General features: G+C 47.1%; 1 protein-coding gene across 10 annotated transcripts in view; it reads right to left on the bottom strand.

The window, feature by feature from the left end:
• LOC135388552 (intersectin-1-like) overlaps positions 1-23,808 on the bottom strand; it is a 337,751-nt gene that overhangs the window by 49,259 nt on the left and 264,684 nt on the right. For all 10 annotated transcript variants that reach the window (XM_064618160.1, XM_064618162.1, XM_064618161.1 and 7 more), the window contains 2 exons: positions 23,478-23,624; positions 1,844-1,964 (listed from right to left, as the gene is read on the bottom strand). In XM_064618160.1, the coding sequence (XP_064474230.1) occupies positions 1,844-1,964; positions 23,478-23,624 (268 nt within the window). The remainder of the gene's footprint in view (positions 1-1,843; positions 1,965-23,477; positions 23,625-23,808) is intronic.

The raw sequence follows: 23,808 nt of genomic DNA, 5'->3' as shown, positions 1-23,808 counted from the left end.
CTTACGGATGGGTTGGTGTTCTCTTTTGATACATTCTTTGTGGAATTCAAGGGTGAGGTAAAATGGTGGTGCTACACGGTCATCCTTATAGGAAGGGCCCGTAGTAAATAATAGTGAGTTTTAGCATACCGTACGCTGTTGCCTTTGAGTACATAAGTAATAGCGTCTTGGTTCTGCTCAATGCACAAAGCCCTGCTTATGTCTTGCGCGTGCGAAGAACCACCAACGTTGTCCCTTACGTGCACAAAGGGGACAGCATACATTATACTAAAACTCACTACTAGGAAATCCATCCCTCTCATTACAGGGCTTTCTAAACGACAAGCTAAAGAGACCTCACGCAATATTAAGCAAAAGGTATTGTCATGTCTGCTGTTCAATGAAAGGGGGTCTCAAAATTGCTGTGCAATTCTGCATTGTCAAAATTTCATTTTCGTTTCGAATGTTTCAGCAGAGTGTACCACGTATTAAAGCTGTGCACCAAGCTCTCACAGACATAATTTCATTGATGCCAGAGAGCCACTAGGCCAACGAAACGCCAGCCCAGTGTCCACAGCAATTTTCATTGAAATTTATTATCACCTGCACTGTTTGTGAATAGTTTATGCAAACCCAGTGACCAACATAGCTGAGACCAACCTCTCCACGTGCTTTAACTCTACATATCCACACCCCTCCCCCCGTAACAATAACAGTACCATAACCGTTCAACTATAACAGAACAATTCAACAAACCAACAACTACTGAGATTACATGGCTGCGGAAATAGAATTTCGAAAAGTCTGCGATTTTGGCATGGTTCCAAGCCAGCACACATAGCGACAACGCGCCGGGACATCTTTAGCACTAGTCAAGTGATGAGGTCCTTGACCCTTTGACAGTGCACTACTTTGTCCAAAAAATTGTCCAGGAAGTTCATGGGCCAGAAACCGTGTCATAACAACAATCAGCAACTTTAGTTAAGTATTTCTAAGGCCAAGTAGAACAGGAACAGCCACAACGCAGTCAAATCGCATGGTCAAAGCAAGCGAGGATACGCACCCTTCATTACTCAACAGTTTGCACAGAGCCGGTGGGGGACATACGACGCTGACTCCACCTGCGTGGTGCAAGGTGGTATATTACGGATGCCGCTTACTTGTAGTCAGCGAAGCAAGTGAGCGTCACTATTTTATGGGCATCGATAGTTCCTGCTGACTACCGTACATAACCAAGCAAAAGGCAGCAATTTGTTCTCAAATTGGGTTGGCCATACTCTTGTTCGCAGGGTTTGCGATTGGGTCGGGGTTAACACCGCAAACAATGTTTATGGAGTCGTGGCTGAAGAAACAAATGTAAGCGTGTATAAGATTATTTTTTATGCGCTGTTCAGATGCTTGTCTGTAAATAAATATTCTGGAAACAAACAGCCTCCTATATTTCCGCCATCGCGTGAGCACGAATGTGCAGCAAGGCCTGGCGACCATGACGCCTCTCCGACAGAGATCACATCCACTACCAATGCATTAAGCCCTCATGCAGAGCGGCTCCCTTTAGTTCGAACTCTGCTTTATTCCAACAAATCTTTGGTCCCCTTACAGTTCGAATTAACGGGATTGCATCGTACGTCAAGTTTACTTAGGCTGGAAGTAACCCAAGCAAACATAAACCTATCCTAAATGAATGTAGTGCTTGGTCATGTCAAGTCATTAGACTGAAGGGGTACATGATCATGTCCTGCCATCATGCATGGTAAAAGGCAACTAAACATCACAGAATGTATCAGGATAAAAAAAAAAGTTATGTCAATTTTATCGAAACAGCAGTGATTTGTGACACAACTGAATATGTAGTGGTACATACCTGCCTGACTTGAAGAAACCAAAGGAACGGGTGAACTCCGTGCGCTATTTGCTCCACTACCAGACAGGGCTTTTACGTACGATGCTGGGAACCAACCGGTCTGTCTTTTTTTACCTTTCACCTGTGAAAATAATAATAAGGCTGTGTCACTAGATATCAATTTACTACAAGTGTTCCTAGAGCTGTTTTGCTCGTTATTGATTGTGATAGCACTCTCTAGTACAAGCCTTTGGAAGATAGGAGGAGCGCTTCCAGTGTTGATTGAGTGGTACTGCAACTTGCCCACTGCTCCGAGGCTGGTAACAATACTTTTTTTTTAAATTCCGTGTTAGCGCCATGAAGCGACTGTGGCTATGAGCGCCGTACAGATGTGGACAGATGGAGAGAGGACAGCAAGGAGGAGTGGGTGACAGGGGGGTTAGTATGCATCCTGGGCCGACTTCAGGGGGAACTGTGCCAACATTTATCTGGAGAGTCTTCGGAAAACCTGAGACATCACAGCCATGTCTTCAGCACGACCTTGGCTACCACCAGCAAGCGGAACACCTTAACCCGCTCGGCCATGCCGCTGGTATTGACAATGCGTATAGGAAGGAATAATTCTTAACTTCAATGCACAAAGACAACCTGTGACACACAGTAGCACTGTTATTCAGAAATACAGCCAAACATTACAAAACACTACACAATGCTTGTGAGTTCCGAAGCAATGTTCTATTGCCGAGAGTTGGGAATATTTCATTACCTACAGATATTCTATTGATGTTGGCCTCTAAGCTATCTGCTTGTGTGGCAGCCATAAAAAGGGCACAGTTGATTATATCTGGTGACATGGAGACAAACCCAAGACCTAGAACCCCTGCTGCTTTCGGATCTCAAAATGTTACACCCTTTACGCTTGAAACCATCATGGCCACAATGCAAGATATGCAAACAGTCCTAAACACAGGACAGACTAACATTCTGTCTGAACTCCAAACAATGAAAGAAAGTAAAAGGAAGTATTGCCTCCAATGCACGATACGAACCACTTCCTGTCGTCCGCTACACACAGCATTGTGGAACTACAACAGAGATGAGAAAACAACCAAGTTGCACACCGGCTTGACACAACAAATAACAATCTAATGCAGACGTTTTCTCTCCCATGCGGGAGACATCATCAGTGAAAGCAAAATGAGAGACGACTGCAACCAGCAGATTACTTAACCAGGTTGGCGAACACTTGGAGCAGGGGGCCGCAATTAGTATGACACACTGAAGGTTCTCCTCGCACGTGCCGTGACTCAAGCAGTTTCCTGGTACCCCAACTTTGTTCCCTTGCTAAGGTCACAGCATTGGCATAGTTAAAAGACTGATCTGTTTTCCAACAATGCTCGGTGAGCTCAGTCTTAAATCGCGTTGCATTTGGTGAGTTACGTATGTCACGTTCGTGCTCTTTTAGTCTTGTACTGCGTCGTACTTAGTAATCTTGTAATCCGCTGGTTGCGGTCGTCTCTCATTTTGCTTTCACTGATGATGTGCCCCGCATGGGAGACGAAATGTCTGCATTAAATTGTTATTTGTTGTGTCAAGCCGGTGTGCAACTTCGTTGTTTTCTCATCATGACCTCTCTTGGTTTCTGGAATTTTTTTGCATACAACAGAGATGTGAGGACACGGAGGGAAGATTGAGACGGGAGAACTTGTTGTTCTTTGGTTTACCTGATGCTGCTAATGAAACTTGGGAGCAGTCACAAAGCCAAATACTGTTTTTTTGCGCTGAACGGCTAAATGTAAAACTAAATCCAATCATGATAGACGGAGCACATAGGGTGGGGCGTTTCGACTCATCTAAGGGCCGTCCAATTGTTGTCAAACTCAAGCTCAGATTGTACAAAAACAAAATGTCTGTTCTAAGAAACTCTGGTAAGGATTTCAGCATAATGGAGGACTATACCCATGAGGTCCGCTTAGCACACAAGAAGTTGGTTGAGTTCGGCAAAACACAAAGGTCTCCTTTCAAACTTGGTTTTGACAAACTGTTTATTGGTAGCACAGCAAAATGAGTACGATGCTATTAGTGACACAGTCATTGCATGTCAAAGATAACTGTATAAGTGTGAGCTGCCTAGCCCCCCTTATAAATGCAATGTCCTTTTCACCAACATTAGAAGTATCATGCCAGAGAGATTAGAATTTGATTGCTTGGTGACTGTGGTAGAGGGTGCCACATATCCTAGGGGGCGTATGCAATCTGTCACTTTGTACGTATATACAGTGGACTCTCGTTAATTCGAACTCGAGGGGGCCGCGGTATTTGTTCGAATAAGCCGGAGTTCGAACTAACGGGAGACGCTCTACTGGAAGGGGGCTTGGGCGCCGGGAGCGCATGCAGATGTGTCGTGATGCACTTTGAGTCGTATTTTACGTTCGCGGTACCGGTGTCACTTCAAGACGCATTTATATTGGCGTAATTCAAATCGTTACTGCTGCCGAACTCCGCCGCTACCGTCGTTACGTTCCCGATACGGCGGAGAAAACTCCCAGAGCGTCACGGCCGCGCGTTACGACTTTGAAGGAAATACAGGACTTATATGTTCACAAGAATTCACTTACAGAAATTATGAAGCGACTTAAGGTTGAAAGCAGTCAGTATTTCGCTCTTGCAACTGTTTCTTTTAGCGGGACTGTTAGCATCGCTTTTGACTCGGACACAAGTTCAAGAGTAGCATCCGCATTTTTCTCGGAAGACAAATGGCGCACTGTCATATCCAGCGCCGATGCTACATCAGATGCACTTGGTAAAGGCACTGGATCGCGAGACAGGTTCGTGACTTGAGTCGCCTGAACCCGCCGTCGCTAAGCCGGCGCACGCGGCGTCGATGATGTCCGCGTCAGTTAGGACCCCAGTCTCCACGCCGTCGTCTCTGCTGACATGGTGCACGTTAGGGAAATAAACGATGTCAGTGAACGGGTTGTAGAACGATATTGACAGTCGCGAAGTCATAAAACTGAGTGACGGCACGCGCACACACCTCCTCCACCCTCACGAGGGTCTCAAGAGGAAGAGAGAGAAAGAGGAGAGGGACAATGCAAGCGTTCGCGTAAACTCCTTGCTGTCGTGAAGAGGGGAGAGCGTCCTTGAACAGCGCAAAATGCGGAAAGAGGACGGGAAGCGTACGGAAGGTCAATAATCAGGGAGATATGGGGCGCTGTGACCCGTTCCTGTCTGACGCGCGAGCGCTGTTTGTTCGAATTATGCGGTGTATACGCTCGCCTGTTTGAATTACCGGGAGTGTCTCCCCATTGAAATACATGTGCTTTAGACGGGACTCGGACGAGAGTTCGAATTATGCGGAGGTTCGAATTAAGCGATTTCGAATTAACGAGATTCTACTGTATGTCATTGTATCATGGAATAAACTTTCTTTGGTGAGGCACGGATGTCTACATCATACCTAGCACAGCCAGCCTCCTACCAAGACACAACATAATAGCGACGAAGATGGTTGTAGGATGTACTTTATGGATTTCGTAAGCATCTGCTCTACTACGCATTACATCAGTTATGTGACAACATGGCATCGCTAGGCCTGCCGCCGTTGACGCCGTTTCTTAAACTTCCGGGTAAACCTGCACTACCATGCAGGCAGTGGCGCGAAGACCTCAACAACTATTTGCTGGCAGTAGGAGCCAACGGGTTTGATTCGGTACGTCGGAAAGCAATACTTCTACAATGTCTTGGTAGCGAAAGACGGCAAATGTTTCCAATGCTGTCCAGGACGACAACGAAGGTCAAGACTGACACTGATAAGGCTGACAAGGACCAAGATGTGTACGACGAAGCAGTAAGTTTGCTGGATTCCCATTTCGGAATTGTCGGATATGTTACGGAATGCTGGTTCCATTCGTTGCGTTAGTGTAGCCCGGATAAAGAAACACAACTACGTCCGCTCGATGAAGGTGAAAAACACACTCTCTGACTTTATTCTATACAGAACCACAAACTCTCACAAGAAGAGAGAGAGGAGGGGGAACGGAAATGCCAGACTAAACAAACTCGGAGCCGAGATCATCTTCGACTTCGATCCGATTTCACCCTGGCGTGGTGGGTCTCGGGGTCAGGTACACAAACTCGGTGCGTGATATGTGGTGTCTCGTTCGCAGTCCCCTGAAGGGGCCTCACACAACATCCTCCCGGCCCGGAATGATCGCTTGATTAGTGTCGATCATTTAGAAGTTCTAGTGGACACATCAGTTGCACAGGTCGGCGGGTAACCACCCCTGAGGTCAGCTTCACAGTGCATGATCGCACGTGTCCATCTGGTGAAGTGTGCACTTTTTGCACTCTCGCAATCTTCCACATCTGCCGAGGAACCTTCTGGTCATAAAGAACAACTAGGTCTCCCTCTTGTATCTTCGAAGTTGGCCTATTTGGTGCCAAATGCGCAGAGCGAAGTTGTAATATATATTCTCTCTGCCACCGTTTCCAGAAATGATCCAGTGTCTGTACACAGTGTTTCCATCTCCGTGTGAGTTGCTGTCTGCCAAATGTTGACACGTCAGGTACACTCGCTTCAGGTACTGCTGCGAGTCGTCTTCCAATTAAAAAGTGGCCCGGGGTTAAAGGTTCCGGTTCGTTGGGGTCGGAAGAGATGAAGGTTAGTGGGCGTGAATTTACGACCGCTTCGACTTCGTGCAGTACTGTCGTCATCTCCTCGAAGGAGAGAAAAGCTCTTCCGAGGACCTTCCGGAGACATTCTTTTACAGAGCGTACCAAGCGCTCCCAAAATCCTCCCCACCATGCTGCCCTTTCCACTATGTATTTCCACTTGATGTTTTCTGTTGCGTAGAAGTCTTGAATTGCCGGGGCTTTTAGGGCTTCTCCCATTTTTTGGAGATCCCGAGAAGCTCGTTTAAAGGTGGAAGCGTTGTCCGTGTAGATAGTGGAGGGTCGTCCCCTTCGTGCGACAAATCGACGAAAACTAAGAAGGAATGACTTCGTCGTGAGGTCCGAAACCAGCTCCAGGTGAATCGCACGTGTCACCGCGCAAGTGAAAAGGGCGATATAGGATTTCCCCCTTTCATCGTTGATTCTGATGTAGAGCGGCCCGGCAAAGTCTATTCCCACGATGGTGAAAGGCGCTTGCTGCGTAATGCGGTCTTTCGGCAACGGTGCCACAGGTGCGCTGGACTGGTTGGCCCTGAATCGCATACAGACCATGCATTTGCCTATGGTCCGGCGCACGAGTTGTCGCGCTTGAGGAATCCAATAGCGCTCTCTGAGTTCCGTCAAGGTGTCCTGAACTCCTCCGTGCAGGACTCTTCTATGGGCAGCGTTGACGATAAGCCTAGTCAATTCGTGGTCTTTTGGTAGCAGTAAAGGGTGCTTCACTTCTTCTGAGGCGTCCGAATAGTGAAGTCGCCCCTCCAGGCGAAGTAGTCCATGTTCGTCTATGAATGGTCGCAAGTTTGTAATGCTGGAATTGTCATCTATTCGTTCGCCATGAGACAGCTGCTGAATTTCAAGAGCATAAGCGTCATGCTGGGCTCTTTTGAACCAGTAAAGCTCCGCTTTCTTGATTTCGTCGGTAGTCAGCATCCCTCGCAGGCTATTGTGTGATTGGTGACAATTCTCGATGAAACGTAGGGTCCATGCAGTGACGCGTAGAAGTTTGGAGTATTCGCTGAAGCGACTCAGGTCCATCAATGGTTGCTTCGTGTTGTGAGTCACCTGTAGACAGCTCACTTCGGATTTGCGTAGCTCGCACAGCAAAGTTTGGGGAAACGCGGTGGTCTTCGTGAGGGAATTTGGCCACGCACCTTCGTATTCTGAAAGCCACTCTGGGCCCTTCCACCAGTTTCTGCTGTGGACCAAAGATTCTAAACTCAGTCCTCGTGTAAGCATATCCGCCGGATTCTGACTGCCCGGACAATGTGACCATGAATGCGGATCGGTCTTTGATTGAATTTCCATCGTCCTGTTGCACACGAACGGCTTCCAGCGGCTAGCTTGTCCTTGGATCCAGTGGAGGGCTATCGTCGAATCTGTCCAGAACTGCTTCAGATGTATATGTAGTTTGAGGCACTCCTCGATATATTGAGCCAGTCGTGCTCCAATGAGTGCCCCCATCAGCTCAAGGCGGGGCAAAGTCAACTTCTTCAAAGGAGCCACTCGTGACTTGGCGAAAACGAGGTTAACACTCACGTTTCCGTCCCAATCTTCGACTCTTAGGTACACGCATGCACCATATGCAGTCGGGCTTGCATCGGTAAAGGTGTGCAGTTGGACCGAAAATATATTTTCTCCAATTCCTTCCATCACGTAACGTTTGACGGATAGCTGTTCGATCAACGGTAATTCTTGACACCACGTCTCATACTCCTGAGATAGGTCGTCTGGCAGAGAGTCATCCCATCCCAGTCCTTGTTCCCAAATACGCTGGAACATCGTCTTCACTCGTACTGTGTACGGCGACAAGAACCCCAACGGGTCGAAGAGACGTGCGGACTGTCGCAGTACAGAGCGCTTCGTATTCTTTGCGAGAATCAGGACGTCGAGCATCCTGTCGTTCGAGAATTTTAAGGTGTCGTCTGTCCTGTTCTATGAGACTCCCAATACTTTATCCATGGTTGGATCGATGAACGTTTTGTTGTTTGGTACTGCCGTTCGTCCGTCGTTCCGGAAATATTCCTGGAGTTCTGGAGAGTTCGTAGTCCACTTCTTTAGCTCCATACCTGCCGTCTTTAGTACTTCATTCGCCTTCTCGTAGAGGTGCTTTGCTTCGGCAACGTTGCTTGCACCGGTAAGCAGATCGTCTACATAGAAGCAGTCGATAAGTGCAGCCGCCATTTCGTCTTTGCAGTTTTTCATGTGGTATTGCAACGTACCGCTGAGCAGAAATGGGCTGGACGTTGTACCAAACGGTACCCGTGTCATCCGCCATTCTTGAATGCTTGAGGTACTTTGGTTTTGTGTCGGCGGATCGGTGTACCACAGAAAGCGAAGGGCGTCTCTGTCGCTTTCGTCGACCTCGATCTGGAGGAAGGCTTTGCTGATGTCGGCAGTAAGTGCTATCTTGTTGAGACGGAATCGGAGTAGAATCGGTAGGAGTTCGTTCGTTAGTGTTGGTCCCTTTTCCAAGTGGTCGTTCAGGGAACCTGTGTTAGGGGCGTGCGAAGAAGCAGCAAAAACCACGCGAGTTTTTGTTGACACCGCATCGTTCCGTATCACAGCCCTGTGTGGCATGTAATAAACTGGTGTGCTAGACGACATCGTTGGTTGCACCTTCTCCGCATGACCGTGAATCATGTAACTCCGGATTGCTTCGTCATAGTCTTCTACCATTCCTTCTTGTTGCAAGCGTTTCGTTAAACTGTACAGTCGTCGCAGCGCAACCTCGCGGTTATCATGTAGCTTCTTGGTGTTTGTCTGTTTCCAGGGCATCCTTACTTGGTACCGGCCGTCGACGTACTTGACATTTCGTTCAAATTCGTTGAAAACTTCGTTGTCGTGTTCGGTGTTGCCATTCGGTGTATCAGTGACCCCGATAGCTTCGAGCTCCCAGAGTCGACGAAGCGATGTTGCGTCATCCGTCTCGACTGTAGCGCTGATTCTAAGTACACAGACAACAGTGTTCGTTACTTCTTTGACGGTCGTTTCCATTTTTATTGGGCCCTGGAATGTCCACCCGAATTTCGATTCGACTGCTACTAAATCTTGATCATTAGGTGACCTTCGTAGGCGTCCTGTCAGGAATCTCCACATCTGATCCGTGCCGAGAAGCAGGGATAGTCCAACTTCCGCCTGTACACCGGGGAACATCACTCGATCTGCGATGTTTTCGCCATCATTTTTCATTGCAGTCATAAGCGACAGGTCCGATGGAGTCCGGACGAGGTCCTGACAGATGAACGGGATAACGATGGCTTCAATGTCGTATTCCCTTGCGTCGTACTGGCTGCGGAGGCGCAACTTGACCACCTTTCGTTGTTGAACACGGCTCGTGGTGCTATCTGCGAACGTATTTAGTTGCAAGTTGATGTGACCGACGACAGGAGCCTGCAGTTTCTGTGCAACGTCTTCGCGTATGAAAGTTGGCTGACTGCCGCTGTCTATGCTTCCTCGTATGTAGGTACAATGGCAGTCTATGACAGCCCAAGCTTGGAAGGATGGAAGCAGTACCGTGGAATCGTTGTCATTTGATGGTGTAGTCCCGCAAGAAGCCACTAGTCCCGATACTTTCTGGGCGTCAGCCCTATTTTTGCCTTTCTGTCGCCACTCTGGGTCGCACATCAGTGTGACATGACGTCCGCCGCAGTGTTGACAGGTCACATTCATTCGGCATTCTTTCGATCGATGACCCTTTCTTGTACACCGAAAGCAGCATCCCTCTTTGCTTAAAACATTCTTTCTTTCGGAAAGTGGCATGTTTCTTGTACATGATCCAGTCGCATGGTCATTCGTTCCGCAAAAGAGGCATGCACGTTGCTTCAGGTCCACTCCAGCATGCAGTACAGCCGCGCTGCTTCTGTTGCGTTGTTGCTTCTTATTGTCATGCTGTCGATCCGTGGACACTCTTCGTTCGGTAATTCCGGATCGTTCAGGACTCTCAGTTTCTATTCTGAGGAATCTGAGAAGCTTTTTGAGCTCACCCATGTCCTGTTCTCCCGTCGAAGTGGAGCCGTCATCACAGGACTCGTTGTCTTCCTCGTACTGCGACGCCACGGTTGGAGTGTCCATACCATAACTGTCTCGTCGATGAAACTCCACCACCATGTCCGGAGGTAACGATGTCAGCAGGATGTCGCACAACATAGCCGAGTACGTGTCGATGCGAACTCCTAGAGCAGTCAACCCTCTGGTGTTGGTCTGCACGCGGTCATAGAGTGTCCGCAGAGCCTGGACGTCGCTTGATGATTTGACGACGGGAAGACTTCTCAGTCTTCCTATATATTCCCTTTCGATGCTCTTGCGGTCGCCGAAACGCTGAGTTAAGATCGCAATGGCGTCGTCGTAGGTTGCGTCCGTCACCTGCAGTCCAGATATTGCGGAAGCAGCTGATCCGCTTAGCTGACCTTGTAGATATTGAAATTTGTCGCTCTTTGACAAATTAGGGTTGTCGTGAACTGACAGTCTAAATTGCTCCCAGAAGTGCTGCCACTGAAGCAAATCGCCGTTGAAGCGCTGTAGACTAAGCTCAGGCAACTTGACACCCGCCTTCCGTTCAGTGGGTCTTGGCATTGATATCCCAGCTGAAGTTGCACTCGTCGCTGATGCTGCAACAGGCGTCAGTCTTGTCTTCAGTGCTGCGATAGCTTCGGCAGACTTGTCCTCGTATTCGATGATGGTCGTGTATTCCGTTGTTATATCCTCGTCTTTGACAAATTGCTCCATTTCTTGATTGAGTTGTTTAAGCTCATCTTTACTTGTCGTTAAACGTTCGAGGAGAACCCTTAAGGTATCTTCCGTCGTGGATTCGTTGGAAAGAGCATCGCCTACCTTGTTGACGAGGTTCGTGATATGGCCGCGTCGGACAGTCCTCTTCGCTTTGACGCGTTCCATCGTTGTAATCGTAGTTGTCGGTAGAAGTTTCAATATCCAGGTTTCCCGGGTTTCGGCACCATGTTACGGAATGCTGGTTCCATTCGTTGCGTTAGTGTAGCCCGGATAAAGAAACACAACTACATCCGCTCGATGAAGGTGAAAAACACACTCTCTGACTTTATTCTATACAGAACCAGAAACTCTCACAAGAAGAGAGAGAGGAGGGGGAACGGAAATGCCAGACTAAACAAACTCGGAGCCGAGATCATCTTCGACTTCGATCCGATTTCACCCTGGCGTGGTGGGTCTCGGGGTCAGGTACACAAACTCGCTGCGTGATATGTGGTGTCTCGTTCGCAGTCCCCTGAAGGGGCCTCACACAACACAAGATGTGTACGACGAAGCAGTAAGTTTGCTGGATTCCCATTTCGGAATTGTCGTCAACGTGTTAGTGGAATGCCGTCGTTTCAAAATGCGGAAGCAGTTTCCTGGACAGAATATTCGAGAGTACGTCACAGAACTGAAGCAATTGGCAGCACATTTTGAATATGGAGAAAGATTGAATGAAGCATTGAGGGACCAAGTTGTTGAAGGTGTCCTCTGCAATGATTTAAGGCAGCGCCTACTTATGGAAGGCTCCAAGTTGCCACTAGACAGAGCAGTTGAAATACTGCAAGCAATTGAGACTACGACTAAAGGAGCACAGTTGTACAGCGTCGACAATTCGAAAACGGATGTTCTTCAAGTATGAAAGCAGAGTAAATACAGAAACCAGACAACAGTAAGGAGGAGAGATTCAACGTGTGCTCCAGTCACGGAATGCTATCGTTGTGGTCCCACACCACATGAAAGAAAGTCATTCATTACGCACGAAGGACTTTTCCAGTTCCGCAGGGTTTGTTTCGGGTTGGTGTCTGCACCAGCAGCATTTCAACGCTTGATAGCAGACAGAGGGTTGAACCGAACCTGAACCTGAACTGAAAACCGTTATTTTTGGCCGAACCGGAACTAAACCGGTAAAAAAATACCGGTTACCGGTTCAAATCACGGTTCACATGGAATTAAGTGCGGAACTTTGCATGTTGTGCATGAACGTAAAAACTATTTTTCCTCTTTTTTCTTCATTTATTAGCTTCGTAGACTTCCTTTTGCTTGTCGAAAAAGTGGTGCCCTGCAACAGTGATGTGGATTTTCTCGAGTCACGAACTAACAACAACAAAGATAGTAACTGAAAACTGTTAGGACTACTAATGTCTAAGACATACACATGAATCTATATATCTTTTTTGTCACAACCTTTTCTGTCACAATTATGCGGGACATAATTGTAACAGAAAAGGCATACGCCTACTGTTTTCAACAAATCAGGGGCGAGAACGGTGTCATTCGAGATGATGGTTGGTTACGAGGTGAAGTTACTGTCATTCCGTTTAATGCATGTTTGCCGCGTGACTAGCGTATTAGAAAGTAAAGTGCCAGCCACCCTCATGCTGGTCAGAATGAAAAGAACATGCCAAGATGGGTTTCTTTGTGGATTTGAAATAAAAGAAGCAAAAACAACCATATTGACATCGTATTTAAAAATCGGCAATGGGTCGAAAATTAGTCGAACCCTCTGTTTGTACTTGCTTTCTCTTTGTTTCACAGACACTTCACTCTAACGGCGAAATGCTAGCACGGCGGCAGTCAGTGCTGACACAATAACGCGCCTTTTACATAAAGACGCCGAGCTCAGGATCGCATCATTGCAATCCAACAACCATGAAGCGTCGTTTGCTGATTAACATGTATTCGCGACTCCGACTGGTGATGAATTACTTCTATCACTTAAATGACTTAGGCCAAGGTAGCAGGCTTGGTTGACTGGCGAGATGTTCCTGGCGCCTGTTCCTGGCGAGATTCTGCGAACAACCTGGTGGGTGAGTTAACCCCCGCGACATGAGCTACGTGCAGGGACAGTCAACCCAAGGCAGTAATTCATGATTATGCTCCTCTTGTAACCACTACTAATCTTGTCTTTGATATCGCACAAAGTCTTTCAAAATCCTGAACGACCATTGACGCCTTCCTGTCCACTTCAAGCACTGTAGCACACAAACGAAAGTTTGCTTTAACCTGCCTGTTGTGCTTCATTCGCACCCGTGGCCCCTGAACCGGTTCGTGAACCGAACCGTTTGGAAAGAACCAGTTTGAACCATTATAGTTGCCTTTTGGAGCTGAACCGGAACCGAACCCTTATCGTCGAACCTAAACCCGAACCGAATCGATAAACGTTTCGGTTCGACTCTCTGATAGCAAACATCCTACGAGTATGCAGTGGAGTGTTGTCTTATATTGACAATATTATCGCCTTTGGCGGGACAAAACAGGAGCACCTGGATAATGTGCGAGCAGTTTTGTACAGGATTGCTTCAGCTGGGCTTCGGTTGAACAGCAAGTGCATCTTTAGTGTCCAAGAACTTTCCTCGCTGTGTCATCAAGTGAGTCAACAAGGACTGGCGCCAGTAAAATCAAAAGTGGAAGCCGTGCTCAATACACCTGTACCTACGGATGAAACAACTTTACGTTCTTTTCTGGGACTTGTTGGTTACTACTCTAAATTTATTCCAAAGAACACTGAAACAGTAGAACCAATGAGGAAGTTGCTTCGAAAGGGCAGGGACTATCTTTGGGGCCACGCAGCAGATGAAAGCTTTAAGAAGGTCAAGGCACTTCTGGCATACGGCAAAGTGCTGTCCATGTTTGATGTTTCCCTACCAGTTATTGTTACAACAGATGCATCAGCATAGGGCATTGGAGCTGTGCTACAACAGCCTGTGCAAAAGGAGGTCAGGACTATTGCATTTGTGTCCAGGACATTAACAGAGCAGGATTGAAAGTATTCCACAGGTGAGCGTGAAGCTTTAGCTTGCCTTTGGGCAATGGAGTACTGGCATACGTATTTGTGGGGAAGACACTTCTACCTAAAGGACAGACTGTAGCATAGGCTACGAGAGACAGGGAATGGACAACCGTCGAGCTCAGAGAACAGGAAAAAGAAGTGTTTAATGGCGCGGCAGGAGCTGAGCCAGCTGAGCTCCCGCGCTTCGTTGTTATCGACTTCCTTGGCCACAAGACCATCAGGCTCTGGTGACATTGTTGTCAATTCATGGGTGGGGTCGAAAGGAGAACAATGTGATGGCAGATGCACTTTCACGACTGCCGTTGGATAAATGTACCGCTGAGAAGACAGAAGAAATTATTGCAACAGTGTCTTCATGTATCACATTGGAAGGGATAAAGACTGCATCACAGAATGACGATGTGCTAACAGAGGTGATGAGCTATGTATCTACAATGTGGCCAGGAAAGAAGAACCTCCGGGAGGAAATATTGCCATTTTGTAACGTAAAGGATGAACTATCTGTTGTGGAAGACTTGTTGTTTCGGGCGGAAAGGTTGGTTCCACCATCCCAATACATCCCCTGACTGATTAAACTCTGCTCATGAGAGCCATCAGGGGATAGTGCGTACAAAACAGCGCCTCAGAGAACAGTACTGGTGGCCAAGAATGGACATGGAGGTGGAGCAAGTCGTGAAGGACTGTATTGGTGCCCGGTGGCAGACAAGTCAGCAAAGATTGGTGCTGTACCACTCCAACCTGTACAGTGGCCTGAAAAGACGTAGGAGAAGTTCGGGATGGACAATGTAGGACCGTTTGAAAGAGCACACACAGACTCTAGGTATGCCATTACAGTTGTTGATTACCACAGTAAGTGGCCAGAAGCAAAGTTTGTACACACAGTAACGTCACAAGTGGTCACCGCCATCCTGCTGGAGTTGTTCTCAGGGTAAGGGTACCTGGACAGTGTCATTACAGATAACAGGAAACAGTTTACGCAGTTTCTTCAGGAGAGGAGCATATGTCACCTGAAATCATCACTGTACTACCCCTAGGCCAATGGCCAGATCGAGAGGTTCAATCGGGTATTGAAGCAGTTTGTACAGGTCTCCTTGTTGGAGAGAAGACCGGTGAAACAGTCAGTACTTGAGTACTTGGGAATTTACAGAGTGACTCCTCATGCAACTACGGGAGTGTCTCCGGCATACCTTCTTCACGGTAGTCTTATATCAGGACGGATATCGTGGGACTAACCTCACAGGGGCTTTATGAAGATCCTGTTTCACAGTTGAAGGAACTAAGACAGCATTTAGAACGACAGACAACAACGGATGAAGGTCTACACAGACGCAGGACAAAGGGCCCAGAGGTCTGCAGTGGACATTGGAGACTATGTGAAGGTTAACATGTCATCAACAGCTAAGGGGTTTCCAGTTTTTTTCGACCCATTGAAAGTCGTTAGAAGATATAACAGCAACAGTTTTCAGCTTCAGAACGGAAGGGTCTGGAATGGATCAAAATTAACAGTAGTCAGCCGGAAAGACGCACAAGTACAAGAAGCCATGGAACGAGCAAGGACTCAACAGCAACGAGCAGTTTGGTTGGATGTACCAAGGTCCAATGGAGAGGGTGAAAGGGCTCAAAGAGTATACCCAGAGGCAACAGAGTCAATGACTACGAGTGGACTGTCAGCATGTACTTTATCTCAGGACGTGTCAGCAAGTACAGAAGAACTGGGGGTCACTTCTTCTCTGCAGCCACAAGCAGTGAACACCTTGAAGGTGAAACCACCAGAGCACGACCCAGGAGGGCTATACAGCGTCCTCAATGTTTTGCCGATTACGAACTGCGGCGAACTGTGTACATGAATTGTTTTGTAAGGGAGAGATTTGAAATGGCAAAATGGATTTTTGTTTTCAACTGTATTGTTCCTAGTTGATTGTTAACTGATGAGTTGAAATGTTACTAGCTGAGTGTGAAACGATGAACTGCAATGTTGTTTGTTAGTTGTTAAGTGATGCTAATTGGTTGTTAGTAGTCGATAGTCAAGTTTGAAAAGTTAAAAACTGTTACAATAATTGTTAATGTATTGAAGTTGTTGGGGTTGTGAAGTTTTCTGTTTTTTTTTTAGAGAGGGGAGAATGTGGTAGAGGGCGCCACGTATCCTAGGGGCTGCATGCAATCTGTCACTTTGTAGATATGTCACTGTATCATGGAATAAACGTTCTTTGGTGAGGTACGGACGTCTACATCGTACCTAGACCTAGCCAGTCTCACTACCAAGACACAACAGCAACATCATGTGAACCTGACATGATAGCCCGACGTGATAGCTTTATGTGAAAAATGGTTGAAGCCACATATTTCTGATAAAGAATTATTCAGTGATAGCTCTAATGTTTTTTGCTGTCACAGAGGGATCTGTCCCGGGAGGCGGTGTATTGTTGGCTATCAAAATTTTTCAAGGCAGTTTTGATCCCTGTAGATTGCTGTATAGAGATTGTATGCGCTTACACCACATGTCACAGAGCAAAATACATGTTTGTTGTATGTTACAGGCCACCAAATCATGATTATACATTCCCTACTCAGCTATACGTGCTATGATTGAGAGGCTGGATAGCCCGACGTCGCACGAAGTTGTCGTACCCACATTGTCAACATGGGAAGCGAGAAACGCCCCCCATCCCGGCGCTATCGCATAGATAGGAAACACGTCTTCTTCGAGGCTCGGGCAAGAATGAAAGAGCGAGCGCACGGCCTCCGTTTATTTTTATACTCTGTATGAGCCGCTAGCAATAAGTGGCGCTACCTTCTGTACACATTAACCACAATGCAGCGCTGCATGTAAGTAACACCATCAAGAATATAACAGTCCTCCCCCCTCAGACAATACTTAATCAGAAAAAAATGGATACAACCAACAGTTACAAGATATTAACGAAACACATCCATACTAAGCGTCAGCAAACAATGCATCGGACGCACTTCACTGCGGAGAGCACCTTTGCACAGGCTTCACAGTTCTTTTGCTACGCCGCAGTGGGGTTTTGCTCTCAACCGAACTGTCCACGGTACCGTTACCTCCTGCGGGGCGATCTAACTGCTGGGCAAAAGACTGACCCACATCCGCTGCTGTGGTTCCCTCGTTGACAGGTGTCTCTGCTACAACAGCTGGCTGAGGCTCAACTCGTGGTGGTACAACCTCTCCCATAGCAGGAACCCTCGGCCTTAGATGGTCATTGTGTCGATGCCACGTGGAGCCATCTTCAACAGTGACAGCCGCTGAAAAATTGCTCAAGGTTCCGACAACACGAGCAGGAACCCATGCTGCTCCCCGACGGAAATCCCTGGCAAACACGTCGTCACTAGCTTCAAAAGGTGGACCACGACGGCAACCCTCATCGGCGTGCAGCTTCTGCTTTAGTTGCTTGAAGTGTACTGAAGAATGAAGACTTGGCCGCAGCACATCCAATGGAGTCTTAAACATTCTACCAGTGAGCAACTCACACGGTGCCCTCCCTGTAACTTCATGTGGTGTTGTTCTATATTGAAACAGAAACCTGGCGATTTGAGTCTTGAAACACCCTGGTGCACTTTTCTTCAATTTGTTTTTAACAGTTTGCACTACACGCTCAGCAGCACCATTTGATGCTGGGTGATAGGGGGGTACTAACATTCTACGAATGCCGTTACGTGTTAAAAAGTCTAAATACTGCGCACTAGCGAACGCAGGTCCATTGTCAGACACAATCAAATCTGGGAGTCCGTGCTGTGCAAAAACCAACCGTAAGACATCAATGGTGGATTCTGCAGATGTAGACTTGACGGGGAACACCTCGACCCACTCATCAACAATGACTAAAAACGTATGACCCAAAAACGGTCCACCAAAATCGACATGGAGCCTTGGCCAAGGCCTTTGAGGGAATGGCCATGGTGTCTGCTGAGCAGGTCTTGGTGTCCTTTGCAGAGATTGACAAATAGAACAAGCCTTGACATTACCCATGATGTCATTGTTGATCCCTGGCCACCAAACATGGCTCCTGGCGATCTTCTTGCTCTTCTCAATGCCTGGATGTCCGGCATGCAGCATCTTGAGCACTCTGGACTGCAATGCCTTAGGAATAACTGCTCTTGCTCCCCAAAGCACACAACCTTCATGAAGACTCAACTCAGCACTTCTTGCACTGTAGGGATACCCCTCAGGTCCCAGAGAAATAACTTCACCTCTTGAGAGAGCAAGGAAGACTTGACTAAGCACAGGATCATTCTTCGTGGCCCGAGCTACAATGGTTGGCGTCAGAAGGTCTGAATAGGCTTGCTCAAGCATGAAGACTTCAGCTGGAACAGTTGACTGTTCCTGACAAGCAGGAAGTGGCAGTCTACTCAATGCGTCAGCATGAAGAAGATCCCTTCCAGGTTTATACAAAAGTTCGTATTGATATGTGGAAAGTTTGAGTGCCCACCTCACGAGCCGAGGAGATGCTTGAACTGGTATCGGCTTGTTGGCACCTAACAATCCCAAAAGTGGCTTATGATCAGTATATGCTCTAAAGAACATTCCCCACAGGTACTGGTGAAAACGTTCTGTACCGAACACCAAGGCTAGTGCCTCCTTATCAAGCTGACTGTATCGTTGCTCTGCCTCAGACAAGCTTCGGGAGGCAAAAGCGATAGGACGCTCTCTGCCATCAGCTTCTTTTTGAGATATGACAGCCCCAACACCGTAAGGAGATGCGTCACAGCTAAGGTACAGCGGCTTGGCAGGATCAAAATGCGCAAGGATGGGCGCAGATAACATGAGACGCTTGCTTTCATCGAAGGCATCTTCTTGGGCTCTGCCCCTCTCCCATCTTTTCCCAGCTGTGAGGAGTAGATACAATGGGCGAAGGCAAGACGACAAGTTGGGCAAAAATCTTCTATAGAAGTTTATCAGGCCCAGATAACTTTGAAGCTCTTTAACATCACGCGGAGCTGGTGCCTTGGAAATGGCTTCCACCTTGCTCTTATCTGGAGACAGTCCCTCTTTGCTGATGATGTGCCCTAGATAATTCACCTCTGGCACAAAAAAATGACACTTGTCGAATTTCAACTTTAGTCCAACATCCCGAAGTCGAGCAAGAACACAATGCAGATTCCTCATGTGCTCAGTGTCATTGCGTCCCGTAACAAGTATGTCATCAAAGTACACAGCTACATGTGGAAGACCACGAAACAAGTTCTCCATTTCACGTTGAAATATTGCTGGCGCAGAGGAAACTCCGAAAGGTAATCTGGTGTATTGGAACAAACCAATATGCGTCGAAATGGTAACATACCTCCTGGACTCCTCGGCAAGGATCACTTGTTGGTATGCATCCCTTAAGTCCAACTTGGTAAACTTCTCACCTCCTGAAAGTGTATTCCACAGGTCTTCAATCCGTGGAATTGGATACTTCTCAAGTTGTGTCACTGGATTTACGGTAACTTTAAAGTCTCCACACACTCTCACGCGACCATCCTTCTTTGGTACAGGGACAATACGAGCCGCCCACTCTGATGACTTCACAGGGACCAGCACTCCATCCCGCTGCAATCTTTGAAGTTCTTGGGTGACTCCCTCCTTCAAGGCGAATGGCAATGGTCGTGGTTTAAAGAACTTTGGCAACGAGCCCTCAAGGACATGAATTGTGGCTGCTGGACCTTTATACTGCCCCAGACCATTACTGAATACCTCAGAATATTCGTGGATGAGACTCTTCACATCAGAAAGCGAACACTTGTTCACTTGGACATCTGCGATGCCAATTCCCAGCTGCTGAATCCAATTGCGTCCCAGCAATGTAGGGGAACGATCCCCGGTGAGAAATAAAGGAAGAACTGCTGATTTGTCACAGAACTGTACACAAACATTGGCTTGTCCTTGCACCTGGCTCAGCTCGCCAGTGTAACTTCGCAACAAAACTTTCGACGGATTGACAGTTACATCCGGTAAAAGTTCCTGGAAGGTGTTCTTGGACATCACGGACACACTCGCTCCCGTGTCCACTTCCATAGGCAGTGGCTTGTCACAGACGTTGACCACAACGGTGAACGGCGGTGGTGGCGACAATGCGTCGTCAGACAGATGCCACATGTCAAACACTTCCGACGATGTCTCAACATCCTCATCTTCCCCAACTGCGTTCACGGGAAACAGGCGTTGACCAAAGGTCTTAACCTTTTTCACACGTAGACCCTTCGGAGATGATCTTCGGCCTGCTGGCTCTTGGAAATGCTTGTGGGCAGAAGTGTTCTTCTTATGCTTTGAATGACACACCCGCGCCAGATGCCCCCGTTTGCGACAGAAATTGCAAATGCTACTAGCGTATTTGCACTGATTTGCCAGGTGTCCATCACCACAACGAAAACAGGTGACTTCACCAACGGACACGACACGATGCGTCGGAAACGAACTACTTGTACTCGCTTGACAAATTTCTCCGGCGTCACTCTTCGCCGCTTCCATGGCCAAAGCAGTCTGCACTGCACTTTTGAACGTGAGGCTGGGTTGCTCCAAGAGCCTAGTCTGAATTTCTTGATTATCAATTCCGCAAACAACACGGTCTCTCAACATGTTCTCAATTTCGCTGCCGAAACTGCAATGTTCGGAAAGGCTCTTCAATGCCGCAACAAAGTCACTAACGGACTCGCCTTTCGTTCGAACTCGTGAATTGAAGCGAAACCTCTGGACAACCTCGGATGGCTTCGGACAATAGTGTTTCCCAAGAACTTCCAGTACCTCGTCCAGCGACTTGTCCTGTGGCGCTGCCGGCTTGAGTAGGTCGCGAAGCAATGAATAAGTTTTCTGACCACAGCTGCTGAAGAAAATTGCCCTTTTCTTATCATTTCCAACGTCGTTTGCCTCGAAAAACGCCTGCAGTCGTTCAACGTAGGACGGCCACTCGTCTCCCCTCTCCCCCTCCTTCGAAGGGCTCGATTCTTCCAAACGTAGGCATGCTCACCAGAGCTCCCGCAATTGAATTTGAAGATTTGGAAGGTGAACTTGAAGACTAGAAGAGTTTTCTCCCCGTCGCCAATATGTTATGATTGAGAGGCTGGATAGCCCGACGTCGCACGAAGTTGTCGTACCCACATTGTCAACATGGGAAGCGAGAAACGCACCCCATCCCGGCGCTATCGCATAGATAGGAAACACATCTCTTCTTCGAGGCTCGGGCAAGAACGAAAGAGAGCGAGCGCACGGCCTCCATTTATTTTTATACTCTGTATGAGCCGCTAGCAATAAGTGGCGCTACCTTCTGTACACATTAACCACAATGCAGCGCTGCATGTAAGCAACAGTAACACCATCAAGAATATAACAATACGATGTACTTTACTGACTGCAAACGTTATATTCCACAGCAAAGCTGTTTCTACTTGGAGATTTCAATTACGAAACCATTGACTGGTCGATTCCCTCTTGTAATTGCAACTCTATGGAATGCAACAAATTCATGGATACTACTTGTCTTACGTTTGGCTTGCACCAGATTATCAAACAACCAACTCATATAGCGCCTGACACATCAAACATCCTTGATCTGTTGCTTACAAGTGTCCCCGATACTGTACATAACATAACTGTTAGAAACAGAATAGTAAGTGATCACAAGACTATTATCGTGCAAATGAGCCTACAAAGCATTGTACGATATAGTTCGAGCAAAACCGACTTTATTCCTGGGAAGACTACAACTCCAACAATAATGGCTTGTAGCAATACTACAATATGTTTTCTGAAGATTTTCATGGAGAGGAGTGTTAGACAATCTTTAGGCCAAAAATCAATGAGCTTGTTAACAAACACATACCTACCATAAGTGTACCTGCTGATATAAGTAAGCCATGGTATAACAGAGAGCTTAAACGACTTGTCACCAAGAAAGAGTGCTTATTTAGAGCTGCCCGGATGGTTAACAGTGTATCTTCTAGGGCTAAATATAATAGCTGCGAATCTGAATACAAATTAAAACTACAGCTAGCCAAGTCTGAGTTCTTTAATAGGGGTATCGGCCTTCTATTGCAAAGCAATCCATGCCAGTTTTGGCAATTTGTCACACCTGAATCTCGAAATTCTAAGATTGCCTTGGAGGGTTTCAGTATTTACCACTGAGGATATGCCTTCCATACCTGAGCTGTCGCCTCTTAACCATGAGCGCATGGCCTCAGTTGCTATCACATTCCAAGGCATATGTTCCATGATTGACAGACCAAAAATGTCGTCATCCGGTGGTAACGACAGTATCAATGCTAAGATACTTAAGGGGGACGCGGGTTTCAACTCACGGAAAATGACAAAAAAGTGGTTTTCTGAAATTCATACTTTTCGCTTTTATAGTTCATTTTCTTTCTAATCCCGAAGTTTCATTGCTGAACACTGTCTCGAAGTGCACCAAAAAATTAGTTATATGAGCAAAGGTAGCCAAAATGTTCCTCCAAGGTCACGCAAAATTCTCATTTTTCAAACGTCTGTACCTCCGGAACAGCACCACGGAGCGCCTTAGATCGATCTTAGTATCTTAGAAGTGCACATTTCATAGTCTTCAAAGTTCCCTGTGGGAGGCCCTGCGGAGAGAGACCATTGGCTTGCCATGCCACGTGACTCCTGCAAGCTTCATAATTGGCCCGCTCCGCTGTTGCCCCTAGCAAACGGCGCCTTTTCCATCGGGTTGTCTGCTCTTTGTCCACCGTTGTGTGCTCACCGGCGTGCTTTTGGAGTACGTATCGAGTGTTCGCATGTTGCGTTTTCGAATTTCTTAAACTATTATGGGCCTACAATCCCTCAAGACAGACACTGTAACCACTCGCCCCTTTGACAGCCGCAAGCGAAGCCGTACGACGACACTACTGTCTGTGCACCAGCTCCCATGTACAGGGTGTGTCAAAACACTTGTCACACTTTCACAAAACTTGTCAAGTGTGTCTTCCCGACATGTGCCAAAAGGGGTCTGGGGTGCGGAAAAGGTTGGGAACCACTGGGTTAGCTCAAAGTAAGAAAATGAAAATTTTGGATAAGCTGCAAAGCTTACATATAAAAGTTTAAATGTTGTCAGAAACTTCCAGCTTTTAGTATCTTGATAACTTTTCATGTCAATTTCATTTTAAGTAGTCTGTTACACTGGTGTTCCTCATGTCTCGCAAAATAAGGCCTCTGCACTCCTACAGTGAAAGGAACCTTCAATTCAGAATGCGACGTACCTGTAGTTCGCCTTCCCACCAGCCACCATCTGTCTTCTTTCTCACTTGGATCAGTTGGCCTTTCTCCAAACTTAATTGCTCTGGCCCCGTAGACTTGTATGGTGCCAGGACAGAGACAATCTCTGGCTTCTTGGCTAGCTTGCTGCTCTGGAAATGAAAAGCATAATTATGCTTATATTAAGCCTTTGCAGATGTGAGGCAAGCAGCATGCTTGTTCTTTTTCAGATTGAGGGGTAAATACGTGGCTGCATGTTATTAGTTGCAAAACACAGTAAAATTGGGATATCTTGCAAAATGGCAGATTTTGGGGCAGAAACGAAGAAAAGCTAAG

The sequence above is a fragment of the Ornithodoros turicata genome, chromosome 3 (genome assembly GCF_037126465.1).
Source record: "Ornithodoros turicata isolate Travis chromosome 3, ASM3712646v1, whole genome shotgun sequence".
NCBI lineage: Eukaryota > Metazoa > Arthropoda > Arachnida > Ixodida > Argasidae > Ornithodoros > Ornithodoros turicata.
Note: the sequence above shows the minus strand (reverse complement) of the source record. Positions and strands in the feature narration are given on the sequence as shown.